A 15,776-nucleotide genomic window follows, 5' to 3' on the forward strand; every position below is an offset into this window, starting at 1 on the left:
GTGGATTGAGGAATTTCCCTGCGAATCCTGTTGACTGTGCCGAGGATGGTGGTTTTCCGTCTAAGAAGTTTTTGTGCCAGTGAAAGCGATGTGAAAAAATTGTCCGTGGTAACATTTCTGCCCTTGTCTAGGAATGGTTCCATCAGCCTCATTACTACATTTTCAGAAAGTCTCTCCCCAGTGGGACGACTGGGGTCCTTGCCAAGATATGGGAAGACATTGCAAATGTACTTGGATTTTAGGTCGCAAGCCACCCAAAACTTGATCCCAAACTTGTCCGGTTTACTTGCAATATACTGCAGGAAACAGCACCGAGTCTTTGATGGGAAAAGCTGTTCATCAACGGTGATATGTAGACCAGGGTTGTAGCACGTGATGCAGTTGGTGACAAATGATCCCCACACACTGGAAATTGCAGCGAACTTATCAGTCTTTGCTCGATCACTGCGGGTGGACTTGTCATCAAAGCGTAGGTGTTGCATGATGTTTTGGAAGCGGTTTCGTGCCATAGTTCCAATTATCTGTGGGTTTCCCAGGTTTGCTGACCAGCAGTCATTTAGAGATGGAACCCTGTTAACCCCCCGCAAGATGACAATTGCAATAAATGCCATTAGTTCAGGGAGGTCCATGAACCAATGAACATGCTCCATGCACCACTCAGCAGGCCATTTGTAAATATGTGTACAAATGGTTGGTTTTTTGTACTGTTTTTATCAATAAATCTCAGCAACAAAGGACATACACCCATGTGTGTTGATTTCTCCCTAAGATGGCAAACTGAAACACTCCAAGTTGGTGACTTTTGGAGATTTATTTCCCTGGATGATTGAGAATGCATAAGATGAAACACAAAAGGAAGTTCACAGCTTTTAGCAGCTCCCCCTCAATCACTCACCCCCACTCCCCTCCCTCCAGAATTCCTAGGTAACGACCTAATATACATATGAATGACTAGCCAATTTAGCTTCCACTTCCACCATTTGACTGCTCTCGGGTTTTATAGGTAGAAAGGTAGAAGCCTGGGGATGCTAGTGTTAAAAGCAGAACAATACAGATTCACAAATTAACAGCTGAAAAGTCACTCTTTCAGCTCAAAGTAGGATGAACCAATTTTCCAAGCAACACTCTGGAATCCTTTTTATTTCAACTGCATAATAGAAATGTTAAATTGTTTAGAACTATCCAAATTAATCTGGGTAATAAATAGAAAAGTACCAAACCGTGAATGGCTGTTGACAATAAGTATAGACAGCTGACACGCATATTAATCATTCGCACAAGCGCCAGTTTTCTCTGAAATGGCCTGTTGAATGTGATGTTTAGTGCCCACAAATATACTGAATATAAAATATCAAAGGTGAATTTGGAAGCCACTCCGGATACGAGTTCTGAAATACGCTGCTCAGAAGAATTCAAGGAACACAGATCTCTACGGCGGGGGGAAAAAATTCTAAAAATCTGTGCTGATATGGACTGGGTAATGTTTTAGGAATGAAAGGATGCCACAGCATTAATGGAAATGAAAATTATCTCCAGAGGGTTTGATTCAGAGATACCCTGAGTGCTCCAAATGAGATGACAGGTGTCCCTGGGGATATCCTCCCAGCTATAGACCAGGGCATCACTGAGCTCCTGGATAGTCTGAGACACAACCTGACAGCATTGGATGGACCAAAGAAAATGCCCGAGATGGCATGGTATTAATTCCTTCATCCACCTAGAAGTGCCTGCAGACTCTTGCACATGAGGCCAGCATTGATGATCACCAGGACCAACCCAGGACCCACTGCATTAGCATACGGTCTGACAGTTGGTTCAAGGATTTCATGGCAGTCGGGCTGCTGCCTGTGGTGGTGTCTGTGTCCCTCCATGGATATGCTTCCCCAGACCACCACTGACCTACCACCAAAGCAGTCTTGCTGAACGATGTTACAGGCTGTATAACGTTCTCCACAGCTTCTCCAGACCCTTTCAAATCCATCACATGTGCTCAGGGTGAAGCTGCTCTTAGCTGTGAAAAGCACAGCACAAATGCCAATCAGGCTCCACAGTGCCGGGCAGTGAGTTTGGTCTGAGACATTCACACCAGTGGTCTCCTGGAAGTCATTTTGTAGGGTTCTGGCAGTTACTCTTGGCACAAAGGAGCAGATGCCGGTCGTCCCAATGGGTTAAGGACCTTCCACAATCCTCTCCAGTTCTCCTAGACTAACTGCCTGTCTCCTTGATCTCCTTTAGTCTCTTCAAACTGTGCTGCGAGACACAGCAAACCTTCTGGTAATGACGCATATTGGTGTTCCATCCCTGAGGAGTTGGACTGTGCACCTGTGCAACCTCTATAATGTCCAAGTATCACCTCATGCAACCAGTAGTGACACTGACCGTAGTCAAATAGAAAAGTTAGTGAACAAACAGTCAGAAAAGATGTCGGTGGTGCTCCGGCGATGCGCTGGGCAGTTTTCACGACCCTCTGCAACGCCTTCCGGTCCGAGGCAGAGCAGCTCCCGTACCAGACTGTTATACAGTTGGTCAGGATGCTCTCGATGGTCCAGCGGTAGAAGTTCACCAGGATGTCTGAGGACAGGTGGTTCTTCCTCAGGAAGAAGAGGCACTGGTGAGCCTTCTTGACCAACTTGGAGCAGTTGGTTGTCCAGATGAGATCCTTGTGTATGTGGATTCCTACATACACATATTCACTTATTCTGTTCACTTCACCCAGTATCCACTTGAAATCTGTATTCAGAACATGACATCCTTCCTGCAAGTTGGATGAGTGTAGCGAAAGTTTACGCTCTCTTTACAATAGAGTGCTGTTACAGAGACTACTCTTTGTGCATTAATCATGCCCATATTATATAATATATGTATTTCAAAGCTTATATGAGGGTCCACTGAGAATTTCCAAAAAAAGTCAAGCATGGCTCAGGATACGGATCATTATACTACTGTATCATCCCTGTTGTACACCTGAAAACAGACCATATCTGCTAGCAGCTCGTGTTACCCAACAATTCCAGCAAAGCCTTGAAATAGAAATTCTACATGGCTTTGAGTGATCAAAGCTGCAACACTGACACTTTACCGTTATTCTCTGGAATACAGATGATGTGACGTGATTCATCGTGACTCAGACAATTCAACAGAAAGGTAGCCGCACCTTTCCACACAGTATGCTTTGTCCATAGATGCCTTCACTCTCTCTTTCTCTTACCCTCTTCATGCATTCTGCACTTTCTCTCAAAGGTTAATAGACACAGGTTTGGTGCTCTAGGCGCTGCTCGTCTCACCCATTATTCCAAATGTCAGCTGTGTAAATGATCAGCGGCGTCCTTGTCATCACATATTATCTGGGTAATTGCCCTCTGATAAACGTATTTGTTTTGATGCAGTATTCATACATTGATAGCCTTCCCTGTGATCGTTATAAAAACATGCTCCCCGTTCACCTTTGACTTCTAGATGAATGCAAAACATAAACATAACATGATGGATCTGTCTTCAGTGCTGTTACCAGCAAATAATGTCTGTTTTTTGACTGCTTTGGTAGTTATTCGAGGATGTTTGTGTAATATCAGCCGCGTGCATCCATCCACATATTTAGTGTATCTACAGAAGCAGCTGTGTTGGCTCTTTAATAATATAGTGGGGAAGTTTAAGCAGTTTTGGTCAATGAGCAAACCGCTGATCTACATAGGTTTGTACTGTAATCCAAATGACTAACAGATCCACTCAGCTGCTGCTTGGGTTTCTTCAGTATATAGGATCTAAACTGAAGTAAGATCATTTTCCTGCATTTTAATCAGACTTTCCTCTCTACAGTAGTAAACCTGTTACACACTTGTGGGAACAAAAGGTACACAAAAGGACTACAGTATTGGCCTATAATTACCATTAAGAGCATTTTAAAAGGGGATTCGTCATTGTTGAAAGCCTCAGAGGGTTGTGGGTTTGTGTTAAAACGTCCACTAAATTGCTCATTTCCCCATGATTGACTTTGCAGTTTATTCGACATTAAAGATAACTAGAAGCTGGCGGAAAGAATCTGAATGGGAGAAAAATAAAAATTCATATAAGGAAAAATAAGAAAGGACGAGAGAAATGAAAGCGTGTGGCCTCGTGCTCTGAACTTAGTGTTAGTATAGGGAGCAGGCAAATGGCCTGTCAGAGTACTACTGTGGAAATATTGTATGTAGACAGAAAAACTGTCACAGAGAGGCACTCAGTGTTGAGTGTTGGCATAGAGAAAAGATTTAAAACACTGTATTTCTTACGTGCACAATGAACTTTTCTACGTGTCTTATGTCCCGTCGTGGCTGCCCCGCCATGAACCTGGTTCTGCTAGAGGTTTCTTCCTGTTAGAAGGGAGTTTTTCCTCCCCACTGTCGCCACGTGTTTCCTCATAGGGGGGCAATCTGATTCTGAGGTTTTCGTCCCGTTATTGTAGGATCTTTTGTGATTTCGCACTAGATAATTAAAACTGAATTTATTTGAATTAAAAAAGTACTTTAGACCCCATCAACCTTTCTCGTGTTCATATCTAGGACTCAGTGTTTGTTTTCATTAATGTTTTTCCCCTCTTTGTGTCACCTAACACAAATAAATTAATCATTCTTAATTTTCACGCAAATGTGTTATCGGTGCTTCAGACCTATTTCAGAAAACCAAATCTCCTTAGAAAACCCAAGACCCAAGCTGCAGACATTACAAATATCCAGCATTCAATTTCTGGGGTGTCAAACTCCAGGCCTCGAGGGCCGGTGTCCCCTTTAGGTTTTATATCTCACCCTGGGTCAACACACCTGAATCAAATGACTAAATCATTACCAGGCCTCAGGAGAACTTCAAGACATGTTGAGGGGGTAATTTAGCCATTTAAATGAGCTGTGTTGGATCAAGGACACAACCTGCAGGACACCGACCCTCGAGGCCTGGACTTCGACACCTGACCTCTAGAGCATCTCATTTTGTTACACCCACAATTTTGGAATGTTAGCAAGAAGCAAGATATAAACAAATTAAAATCATGGTTCAGCCCAGGTTGGTATTTTCCGAAAGCTGACATGTTATTCCTTACATAAGTCAGCCATCATTGCTAATCAGACTACCAGCTTCACACTTTTTTCTATTGTTATCAATAAAAGTGGCTACAGAGAGACGTGAGAGCAGACACTCTGCAAACACTCCTCATACGTGTAACCACAGGCTAATGTTTGTTTCCACTTTTGTGCGGAAGATATAAAGCTTAATTTAAATGGTTGTGACTTGCTGTAATCTATCAGAATTGTCTTGTGTTTATAGCTTTTTCGCCATCTAATCAAAACTCCAATGATAAAATTCAATTAATGATGTTATAGATGATTATTTTCCTAAGTGTCCATGCACTTGCCTCGTACGAAACCCTGCTTCTTTTAATGTTCTTTATACAAATGAATCATTCTTGAAAACTCATGAAACTTTAAACGTGTCAGAAACTATTGAAAAAGTGCATATTTTATGGGTCATGGACATGGATGGTTTATATGGGTTCTAGTATTGTTGTTAAAGTATTCAGTATGCACATGTACCACCACAAGACTTAGTTGGAGCCATTCTCTAAACCTAACAGGGAGCCTGCTATTTTGATTTTATCAAGCACTTTTATTGCCTTTTTTTTTTTCAATTTCCTGGTTTATACTTAAACTTTTATATAATTATTTACAGGCACATGATACTCAGTTTGTCTTATCTAAATAGCCTTTAACATTGAGTTAGATGTGCTGCCAAAAGGGAGTCAGTCTTATTACACAAGCCAGTGTGTGAATGGGTGTGTGAATGGGTGAATGACTGAATGTAGTGTGAAGCGCTTTGGGGTCCTTAGGGACTAGAAAAGCGCTATACAAATGCAGGCCATTTACCATTACCATTTACCATTAGCTGATTTTCACATGTGCTCTTTGACATATGGTATACAGCAGGCACTGAGTGGAAACGGGAAGTGATATCCATTTGTTTGTGCGAAATCCTGCAACATTCCACGTCTGAAGACATACAAGCATACACTGACAAGCACAGAAGTTCAAGGGCCTGTTCATTCCTTTAATTTAATTACGTTAGAGTATCTTTGACGTTTCTCCGGCTTCGTTCCTGCCTCAGAATAGCTGTCTGTTAGTTATTGTTGTTATATTTAGAGTGTGATGTATTTTTATTTAATACCAGGTTTTTCCATGTGTAAATATAGAGCAGTGACTCCCGTGTTGATTAATTCCTGAAACTCTCCAAAGCTTTTCCATGCTGCTGTCCTTAACCACGTCCACCCATCTCTGCGTCGCTGTGGAGAAGCCAGCGTTGAGGGAGTCCTCAATCAGCTGGTCCTGGAGCACCTGCAGCTTGCTCCTTTGCAGTGGGGTGAGTCTCTTTTGTGTGCATGCTTGCATTTGTCTTCCTGCGAGATTAATGGTTGTGCTCACACGCCACACCCACAGTTGAATGTTTGTGAACTCGAGCTACTGGAAATGTGCAACATTATGACTAAAGCTCTACGTGGATTTTATTTTACGTCTTTGAGCATGTTTGTCTTCCAGTTACGGTTATTTTGGTGGTTCCACGACCATCTCACACTTGTCAGTTAGTGCTTAAACCTCCAGAACTGGTCTCAAGTCATGTTTTTTATTTGCATTTATAATGGGCCACAAGCTATTTTGGAGAAGTGTAGACAGCAGCTTGGGAAATGTGTGAATCACCGGGGACTCACAGAATTTGTAGGAGCACTTTTCAGTCTCACCATCTGTGATCATCCTCTAAAATCACTTTTGATTTACTGCCGGTGTTTGTTTTCTGAGATTCCTGGCCTCTCTTCGGGCCCTGCCAGCATTTTGATTAGTCAGCTGGGGCTGTCCTCCTTTTGCAAAGAGAAAGCAATCTGCGAAATGAAGCGACACAGCAGATCAAGCATGGAAATGTAAGAATCTGTTGAGACAGAAATGGAGGAATCAGGAGCAACATTCGCTGGATGTTTTGGCATTTGACATGCACTTTCTTCAAATACTTTCCAGAGAAAAGCTGATGTTCTGTTTCATGTGTGCATTCTTATTGCAGACATAACTGTTAATCCCTCATGTCTCCATTTCTGCAAAAGTAGTTATGCAGCTCAGACCCGGGCTTTTGCGAGGATTGCTTGTTGTGAGCCAGATAATTTGCCTCAGCCCATTAGGATGCCTTTATCAGGGTTGCCAAGGCTATCACAGGCTCAATTATGGGTATAGTTCAACGATTTCCCCAATGTCTAAAATCATTAGTCCAGTTGGATGCTTGAAATGTCTTTGCTCTCCAAGCCTCACACTAGTAAAATAGCTGTAGGTGAATGCATCTTTAATTTCAAACATTCTGATTACACTTGTGTTTAATTCCCACAGCGTCTATGGAGAACTGTTTTGTTTGCCTTGCTGTGTTGTCACTATACAAAGGTAACTCGTTCCTGACGTGATAGATGACCAAAGAGCCTAAATGAAGCTCAGCGCTTAAGTAACGTATTATGTTAATACTGTTAATATAGAATCATTCCAGAATTTCAGTCTAATATTTTTACTCTTTTTTTCTTTCTCTCTTTTGGTTTGTGTGACACACTCTTATGTTTTCTAAGATTGATGCAGAAGCTGCTGCAGATATAATTTCACTGTCTGTTAGAAATGGCATGCATAGATTATTACAGCGCTGATGTGAAATGGCTGCATGAGATTTGTGCTGTTTGGAAATCAAATTATTTTCTGCTCCTTAATAGTCTTGATGAGTGCATAAAGAATACACGTTACATCTCAGCATATGTCTCTGAACCATCAGCATGCAATTTTAGCAAATTTAAAGAGTGTTAGCTGTCAATGATAAACATCTCAAAGTGCTTAAGTGTGCCAAAGGAGTCATTTACTTCCCAGTGCCACCCCAGGTCTGTTTTATGGCATTTTCCAGTCATGTGGAACAGTGTTTCCCCCCCCCCTCATTCGTATCACACTCTACAGTAAAACAGTTTGTCATTCATATCAGATTCTAGGATTTCCACTTGGCCTCGCTCAAGATGGCAGGCTTCATCTTTGCTTTAACCTTCATTTGTGGATGGCATAGCAAACTGTGTTCACAGGCATGAGTGGAAATGTTCCCGAGCCCATGCTGTAAATTCTGTGACAGAATCATTCCTGCTTTCAGCGCAGTGCTGTTTGAAATGTCGTAGAGATCCAGCACAGATTTTTTTAGGCCTTGGCCTTTGTGCACAGAGATTTCTCCAGACTCCTGGAGTCTTTTGATGATTTTAGATGAAGAGAAGATTTAAAGTATTCACTTTTTTATATTCTGGAATGTTTAGACATTGGTGTTTTTGCAGATTGGTGAACCTCTGTCGATATTTACTTTTGAACTCAGGTTCTTTTTATATCCAGTCATCATTGATCTGTTACCAATTTACTCAAGTATTTGCAAAATGTCTGTCTCTGTCTTTGAGACGTCTTACTGCTATCAAATTGAAAATGAGCTGATATTAAACCTATGTTTTAAAAAAACAAAAATAGAAATAGTAACATGTCTCAGTTTAGATTTAGTGTGATTTCTATTGTGGAAAAATAAGGGTTTATGAGATTTGAAAATCATTCTGCCTTTTACATTTTATACAGCATCATAGTTTTGGGAAAATATCTTTTTCCCTTGGCCAAGATCTGCTTCGATAAAAGATGAATAATTACTGCAGGGCGATGCAGATGGGATGTTGAGTCGGGGCAGAGTGTGTGGCTGGACGCGTGGAGAGCCGGGTGGGTTGCTGGCTGCGCAAGAGTAGCAGAGGAAGTGTAGCTGAACCGAGCAGAGAGTCCAGAGTAAATAAATAAAGAGTGACATCCGGAGCAGAGCCTTAGGCCTGGGGAGAGCAATGTGAGCGCTGGATGACAGGGAGGCTGCAGGTCTGATGAACTGGAGGCAAATTAAATTCAGTTGTTTTACTTTTGCAATACTTAGTTCAATAAAAAGTTTTTGTCGTAGCAAACTGTCTGTTTCACAGTGCATGCTTTATCTTAGTGTAACTAGTACCACGTTATCCAAAAATTTTCCATAATGATGTTCTTCTACAATAATTCATCTTATTTTCTGATGTGTAATGACAAATGTTCAATCATTTGCAAAACTAAACTGTAATCTTAAAACCTTATATTGCACTGATAATAAAAAAATAGATGCTTATTCAATAAAGGACTTGTTTGTTGTTCCTGCTGCTGTTGCAGGACGGGGTCAGATGCCCACAGTGCTCTCAGGCCTGTGGAAAGTCGTCACGTTCAAACTGGATATGAACTCTATTCACCTTACTGTAACCATCTGTTACAGCTGGTGTCCTATTAGTATATCATTAAAACCACTCATCCACAGTTTAGTTAGCATACCTACTCATTTAATGCTGTTGATTGTTCTACTTCTAACAGTGGAGTCCACAGTCTATCATTTTCATTTTCAATCAACACTTCAAACACATCCAACTTTTTTATTCATGATTCTAGCTGCTTATGCATTACCTAACAGCTGCTAGTCTTACTTTCTATTAATAATTTACAAATTTGTATTGATAATTTAATGTTTTCAACTACTTATTCATACTTTTTTCTCTTGAACTCTTCAGGTCGACTTAATTCTTAAAGTAAATTCTGTTTGTTTGTTTTTCATGTTATTTTTCAGGTACTCTGTCCACCCATCCTCCAGGCAGCGCAGGGCTGTAGTACTAAGTCGAGCTTAACATGTAACCACATTACATCCACTCAGCTGGTGTCAGAAATTTGTCATGTGTCACTATAACTGTATGTCATCATAGCTGTTTGTAGTGAAACACAATATATTAAAAACTTTGTAAATGCTTTTTAGTTACACGTTCTTGGCCTTAAGCTGGAGAAACAGGCATCTCTGCCTGTGCTTAACCAATTATGTGGCATGAGAAACTTGATCCTCTATGATTTGCTTCTATAGAAACCCTATGAATATTTAATCACACAGGTTCAAGAGAACTTGGAAAGTGCCAGAATCAGTTTTATGGCTTTGTGTTTGTTAATAGTCTCATTACTATTATTGATTGGAGAGCAAACAGAGGCCATTAGTAAATGATTCTACCTCAGGGCAGAATCAGCCCCACAGTCCCATCGGCAGACTTGCAATAAGATCATATATGATCAAATTCACTGCGTTATCACAAATATGAAAGTCTTTTTTTTTTAATTAGTAAAACATCGTTTTGTTAGTGCTGAATTTCATTTTGCCGAGGTTCAGAAAAATGGCTCTAATTCACTGAGTGGGCGAGAAATTAAAGCGGATTACTTTTGTGTTTCTGTGGTAAACCTTTGCTGACAACAAAACATCAAGTGAAAAGACATTATGCAATGAACACTAGATTAGAGAGCTGCGCTCGTTTATACTGTTCTGTCTGCCCTAAAATATAGTACGTGGAAAGAGTCGACAACTTTTACATCATCTCCACACGTTTGATTTCACAGAAGCTATAATTCCTGACCTGCTGCTGTTGGGTTTTTATTTGTTTAAGAGAAGTATGAATATAGTGCTGTGACTTCAGTATACCAGACGTATTTACAATATAATTTAAGGCCATGTTGTTACAGATGAGGAAAAACCTTTATGACAGATTATATCATAGCTTATTCCTAGAATAGCTGCACTTGGCGCTATACGAGTCTGGATTGATACGTTTCTCTTTCCCTGAGTTTGAGCCCTAATTAAAAAAAAGTCCTCTGACTTTCGCTGCTCTTCATAGTCCTGTAATTTTCAGCTCCAGCAGTCCGCCAGTCTGTTACAGATCCTGAAAAGCAAGTCTAAACTATATATGTTGACCGTGGATTTGGAAGCACTGTTGAAATTGTGAGACGGCTTCACAAACAGTCTAAATGTCAGCAGGGCAGTCTTGGAGATTCTCAGCTATTGTTTTTCACAAGGCTGCTGGCTGACTGGTTTAATTATCTGTGACAAAATTTTATTGCACTCCCAAAACCCATAAGGAGTACTTGTCATCCTTAGAATTGGAGGGAGGACGTTTGACGGGAGGCTGTTAGATCACATTTTTCAGAGGAAAGATTTTACTCAGCACAAATCACACCCCACTTTTTAAAATCTCCTTTCTAATACTGTGTGTAATAGACAGGACATAGCTGAGCTGAGAAAGCAGGGAATTGAATTTGGTGCTGCCAAAACGGACAAGAAGTTTACGTGAACATGCCCAGATTTTCAACATGGATGACTTCAGAGAATGATTTTGTCTCATTGCTGACCAAAAGCTTATCAAAATTCTTTCATAGTAGTTAAAAAAAATACTGTGGCGTTTTCGTTTAAATGAACAAAGTCACACTTGCATATGAAAACAGTATGTGAATTCGTGCTGTGCTGCATTTTAAACATGTAGGATTTTCCCGAACATAAACGTGTTCAGAGAGGGTCCGGACCACGTGTGACCCTAAACTGGAAAAGCAGAAGAAAATTCACGGATGGATGAATACAAATGTTCATATTTACTGAAAGTAGAAGCATTTGAACAGTTTAACACGCCCGTAGTGACTTTAACACGAAACCAACCCGCCGCACAGGCCCTTCATAGTTACACAGCCGGCCATTCTGTAAAGCCTCATTGATTATAGCATCTCAGCTGTCAGTTTGATTAAAGGTAAAGTGGTGCAACTTGTGATGGGAGTCAGCTTAATGGAGTGTTGTTAAATAAACATTGACCTGGCCAATCAAGATAAGATACCTTTATTAGTCATGTGCAGACTGTTCTCAAACTGATCTCCCTGTTGGAGCTCAGTCTGGGGGGAGTTATTTTTTTCTCCTCATCTTTCCTCATGTTGTGCAGTTTCCATTGCTATACCTCTCTGACCTGTCTTCCCCATGTGATGTTTTGGTGTAATGCATGTATGGTCGGAGGGTAAGATGGCGCCGCCATTGCGTGCAATAGGTCGGCAGCCTTAACATGAAATTTCCCCTTGTGGGACTAATAAAGGTATCTTATCAAGACGGAGCTGTGTGAGGCTGTGACACCAGCTGGGTGGATGATGATACTGTACACAGAGGGGGCAGCAGGTTTATATCAGACAAGAAGGACCCTGACATGTGTAGGATGGGACTGATAGTTTAATTGATCTATAAGCAATCATCTCTGTACTTTGTAAATGAGAGCACATGTTATACACACATGTGTCAAGTCAGTTGCAAAAGCTATTTACTGTTATCCTATTCCTGGATAAAAATCTGACTCCAAAATTTTGAAGTTGAATTATGTAGTTATAGACAGTTGATGATTTTCAGCATTCGGTGTGTTGAGCGTTGTTACCGTGCAGCGACGTGGAAAACTCGGAGCCTGAGCGTGGACTTTGTACCCGTTCCTCCCCCCACCTCACTACGCCACCAGGAAACCATTTCAGTGGAATACAAATGCAGCCATGAATGGAAAGACAAATGTTTAGTCTAGCAGAGGGATGGAAAGCGAATGGTGGAGGCCACGCTGTAAAAGGCGAAGAAATAATTTAATAAGACAGCACTTCTGAAACGACTCACACTCCTTTTTTCTCCCCCCAGTACCCTCCGCATCCACAGAAAGACATTTGGAGCAGTCACAGGCGGTGGCTTTTCAACACACACGGGGGTGTGGGGTGGGGGGGGGATGCCTCATGGAATAATGTGGCTTTAAGCGATTGTCAGAAGCTCATCTGCCGTAAGTGCTGCAGGTTTCACAAATGATGCTGCCAAACAGCCCAGACTCACCTAACGCTGAAGTCCTGTTGCAGTGACGATGATTAGAGGAGCTGACCTGAGAGAGAGGAAAGAGGCAAATGCATGCATGGCTAAAATGAAAGAGAAGTGCTCTGACTGCACCTGTAGCTGCTAATATGTCGCATCTGTGAGCACATCAATTTCAGGCTCCTCTGCGGTTTTCAGCACAGCAGTTATGGGGCCGGTGGGAGATGGCAGAAAGCCTTCTTCAGTCTGTGACAAGTTCCTAGAAATGCAAACACATCTACTGGGTGTTGGGCACATCTCTGTTTTTATTTCAGATATAACTGAACCTCGTGTGCAAACTTGTGCACCATGATTAGGTTTAGATCTAGTTAAACATCTGCCCTTCTTTTATGTTTATGTAATATATATTACTATGTAAATGCTTATAATAAACGCGGCTAAAGTTTCAAAAAGCGAGTTAATCATAAGTCATCTATATGAACCAGAAGCTCAAATTTCAGACTGCTCTAATTTTTTTTCCAGTCTGGCTGTGGATGATGCCATTGACAGCAGATCTCCCTATATGGTTATCTCAGGCACACAGCTCCAGCTGTGACCACAGACAACCACACTACCTGCTTTTTAAACTTTCAATTCCTGGGGGGCAGTGAATTAGGAGAAAGTTGGTTTGGAGGTAAAGTGAGGAGAGATAAAAGAGCCTGTTTCTGACAATGAATGAACTGAGGGGCTGCACTAAGGATTATTTTGAACTGTCACTCATTGGAAAGCTATTCTAGTTAAATCTTTTAAATGTGTTTGCTTGAAAGGCAAACGTTTTCCTTGTTTGTAACCTAATACGCAAGAAAACAGAAATTTCGTGTAAATGATAAATATTTTAATAATAATACGACTTTACATTATTTAACTGAAGACTTTCCCCAAAGTGGCCCACTATGCAGCATCTATCCATCCTCTTCCACTTATCCAATTCAGGGTCACAGGGGGGCTGGAGCTCCCAGTTACCATAGCTACGCAGGGCTAACACACAAAGACAGACAACCATTCAACTCATATTCACACATATTAACTGGTAGAATCACCAGTTAAGCAATACACAAGCCCAAAACTAAATATATCAAAATGTTATATTTTTGTATCTCCTTGAATGGATTTTCGATCTACCAGTGCAGGTCAAATAAAGAAAGTGGTAACAGTAAAACGGCACAGATGCGATCATATTTGGTGCACAAAAAGTCCTACGACAGAGTACCTTGAGAAGTTGTCTCTTGACATAGGCACAAATTTTGAAATGTGGTGGCACGGTGCCGTAGTGGTTAGCACTGTTACCGCACTGGCTGCAACCACTCTGTGTGGATTTTCCACATTCTCCCCGAGCTTTCCCCTGGGCTTCCTCCAGCTATTTTGGCATCCTCCCACAGTCCACCTGTTATATTAATGGGTAATTCTAAATAAGCCATTAATGTGAGGTAGTTTAAGTGTTTGAGGTGTGTGGAATAAAGTGCTGTATGATTGTGACATTGCTATATAAAAACAAGCACGTTACCTTTTCACCTACAAGCACAGACACCCACAACATAACTGAATAATCTAAAATAAATCCAGCCATCCATTCTCTTCCGCTTGTACTGATCAGGGTCACTATCTCAGCTTCCATACTGTGAAGGCATGGAATATCAACAGTATGTAAAGGTTCAATGACTCAGTCTTACATGAACATGCCCTGTTCTGCATCTAATACTCATACAGTTATTTGATTAACTGATTCAGGGATACTTCCACCTTTTTTTCCACTATCACAGGCTGTTTAGTGTTTACAAGTTAGCAATATGCTTACTTGCTTTACTTACTGCTGTCAGAAATGTATAAAGCATTTTTTGCTCTATATTAAACTACATCAAATCTTGACTGCATTAGTACTTACTAGCATGAAGTCGTGTTTGTCTCTGGTTGTTTTTATTCTGTTACATTTTACTTAAAATTGCTAGAATCCAAAGTTGAATGAAGGGCAGCAGCGCTAGACGGCTTCACAAATCATAATCAGCCTGTTGCATTCTGGCTAACACACACACACACACACACACACACACACTATGTTTTGAGCATGCAAAAAGAATACATGGAATAAAAGCTTAGTGCTTCGATTTTAATTCTAATAATTAATTTTAATTGACTCAGCAAATGGTTTATTACAGTCACACAACTGAAAAGACTGGAAAAAGTATTCAATGTGAAACAGAGGAATTAATCACATACTCACATGGGTGTTCCTCCCTTCAAAGTTTAGTATTTTTTACTTGATGAATAAGTTAATCAGTTAAACTGACGTACAAATTAGCATCAATTACTGTTTTTGGACAAACAAGCGTGTAATGAATGTACTGTGTTTGTCTTTAGCCTGATGTGTTTTGCGTTTAGAAAATCATTAAAAGTTATAATTACATGAAATAATCGAGAATAAAGACTTGTTGGAGGAATTTGTATTTGTAGTTGTTTAGAGCTGTTCAGTTGTTGGATTTTTCTGCAGCAGCAGAAAAGGAAGGCGAGTAAGTTGTAGCCGGTGTGACGTCAGCCACTTATTAGTGAACATTACTTATCCTGTGACTCAGGAGGTAGAATCTGCTGATCCAAAGATTGGTGGTTTGATACCTGGTTCCTTGGTCCATATGTTAAAGTGTCCTTTGGCAGGATGCAATACTGAACCCCAGCTGCCTCTGATGCATTCATCAGAGTGTGAGTTCTTAAAGGTACACAGTAAAGCTCAGTATTAATGTGCCTATGAATGAATGGGTATGGCTTACTGGAAAAACTTTTCAAAAATGAGATTTTAATCTGTAAACCTTCAGGAAAATCTACTCGTATTCTTCTATATCTGCTAGGACATAAACACAAACACACACCTTACCAGCCTCCATCTACTGGAGTGCAAGTAGCCTTAAATTTGCTGCAGGTGTGGCCCATTTAGCTGACTGATGGGTGCTGTGAGGAGGACTGAGTTGGCAGAGCCTGATTTATCTGCTTGTTTCTTTTTTAGCTCTGTCAGTCAGCCA

General features: G+C 40.8%; 1 protein-coding gene across 2 annotated transcripts in view; it reads left to right on the forward strand.

Moving 5' to 3' along the window:
- trappc9 (trafficking protein particle complex subunit 9) overlaps nt 1–15,776 on the forward strand; it is a 236,757-nt gene that overhangs the window by 159,435 nt on the left and 61,546 nt on the right. For both annotated transcript variants that reach the window (XM_085346339.1, XM_085346340.1), the window contains one exon: nt 6,291–6,381. In XM_085346339.1, the coding sequence (XP_085202465.1) occupies nt 6,291–6,381 (91 nt within the window). The remainder of the gene's footprint in view (nt 1–6,290; nt 6,382–15,776) is intronic.

Source organism: Diplotaxodon limnothrissa, linkage group LG22 (genome assembly GCF_057381915.1).
Source record: "Diplotaxodon limnothrissa isolate DT_005_m linkage group LG22, D_limnothrissa_male_GT1.1, whole genome shotgun sequence".
Classification (NCBI taxonomy): domain Eukaryota; kingdom Metazoa; phylum Chordata; class Actinopteri; order Cichliformes; family Cichlidae; genus Diplotaxodon; species Diplotaxodon limnothrissa.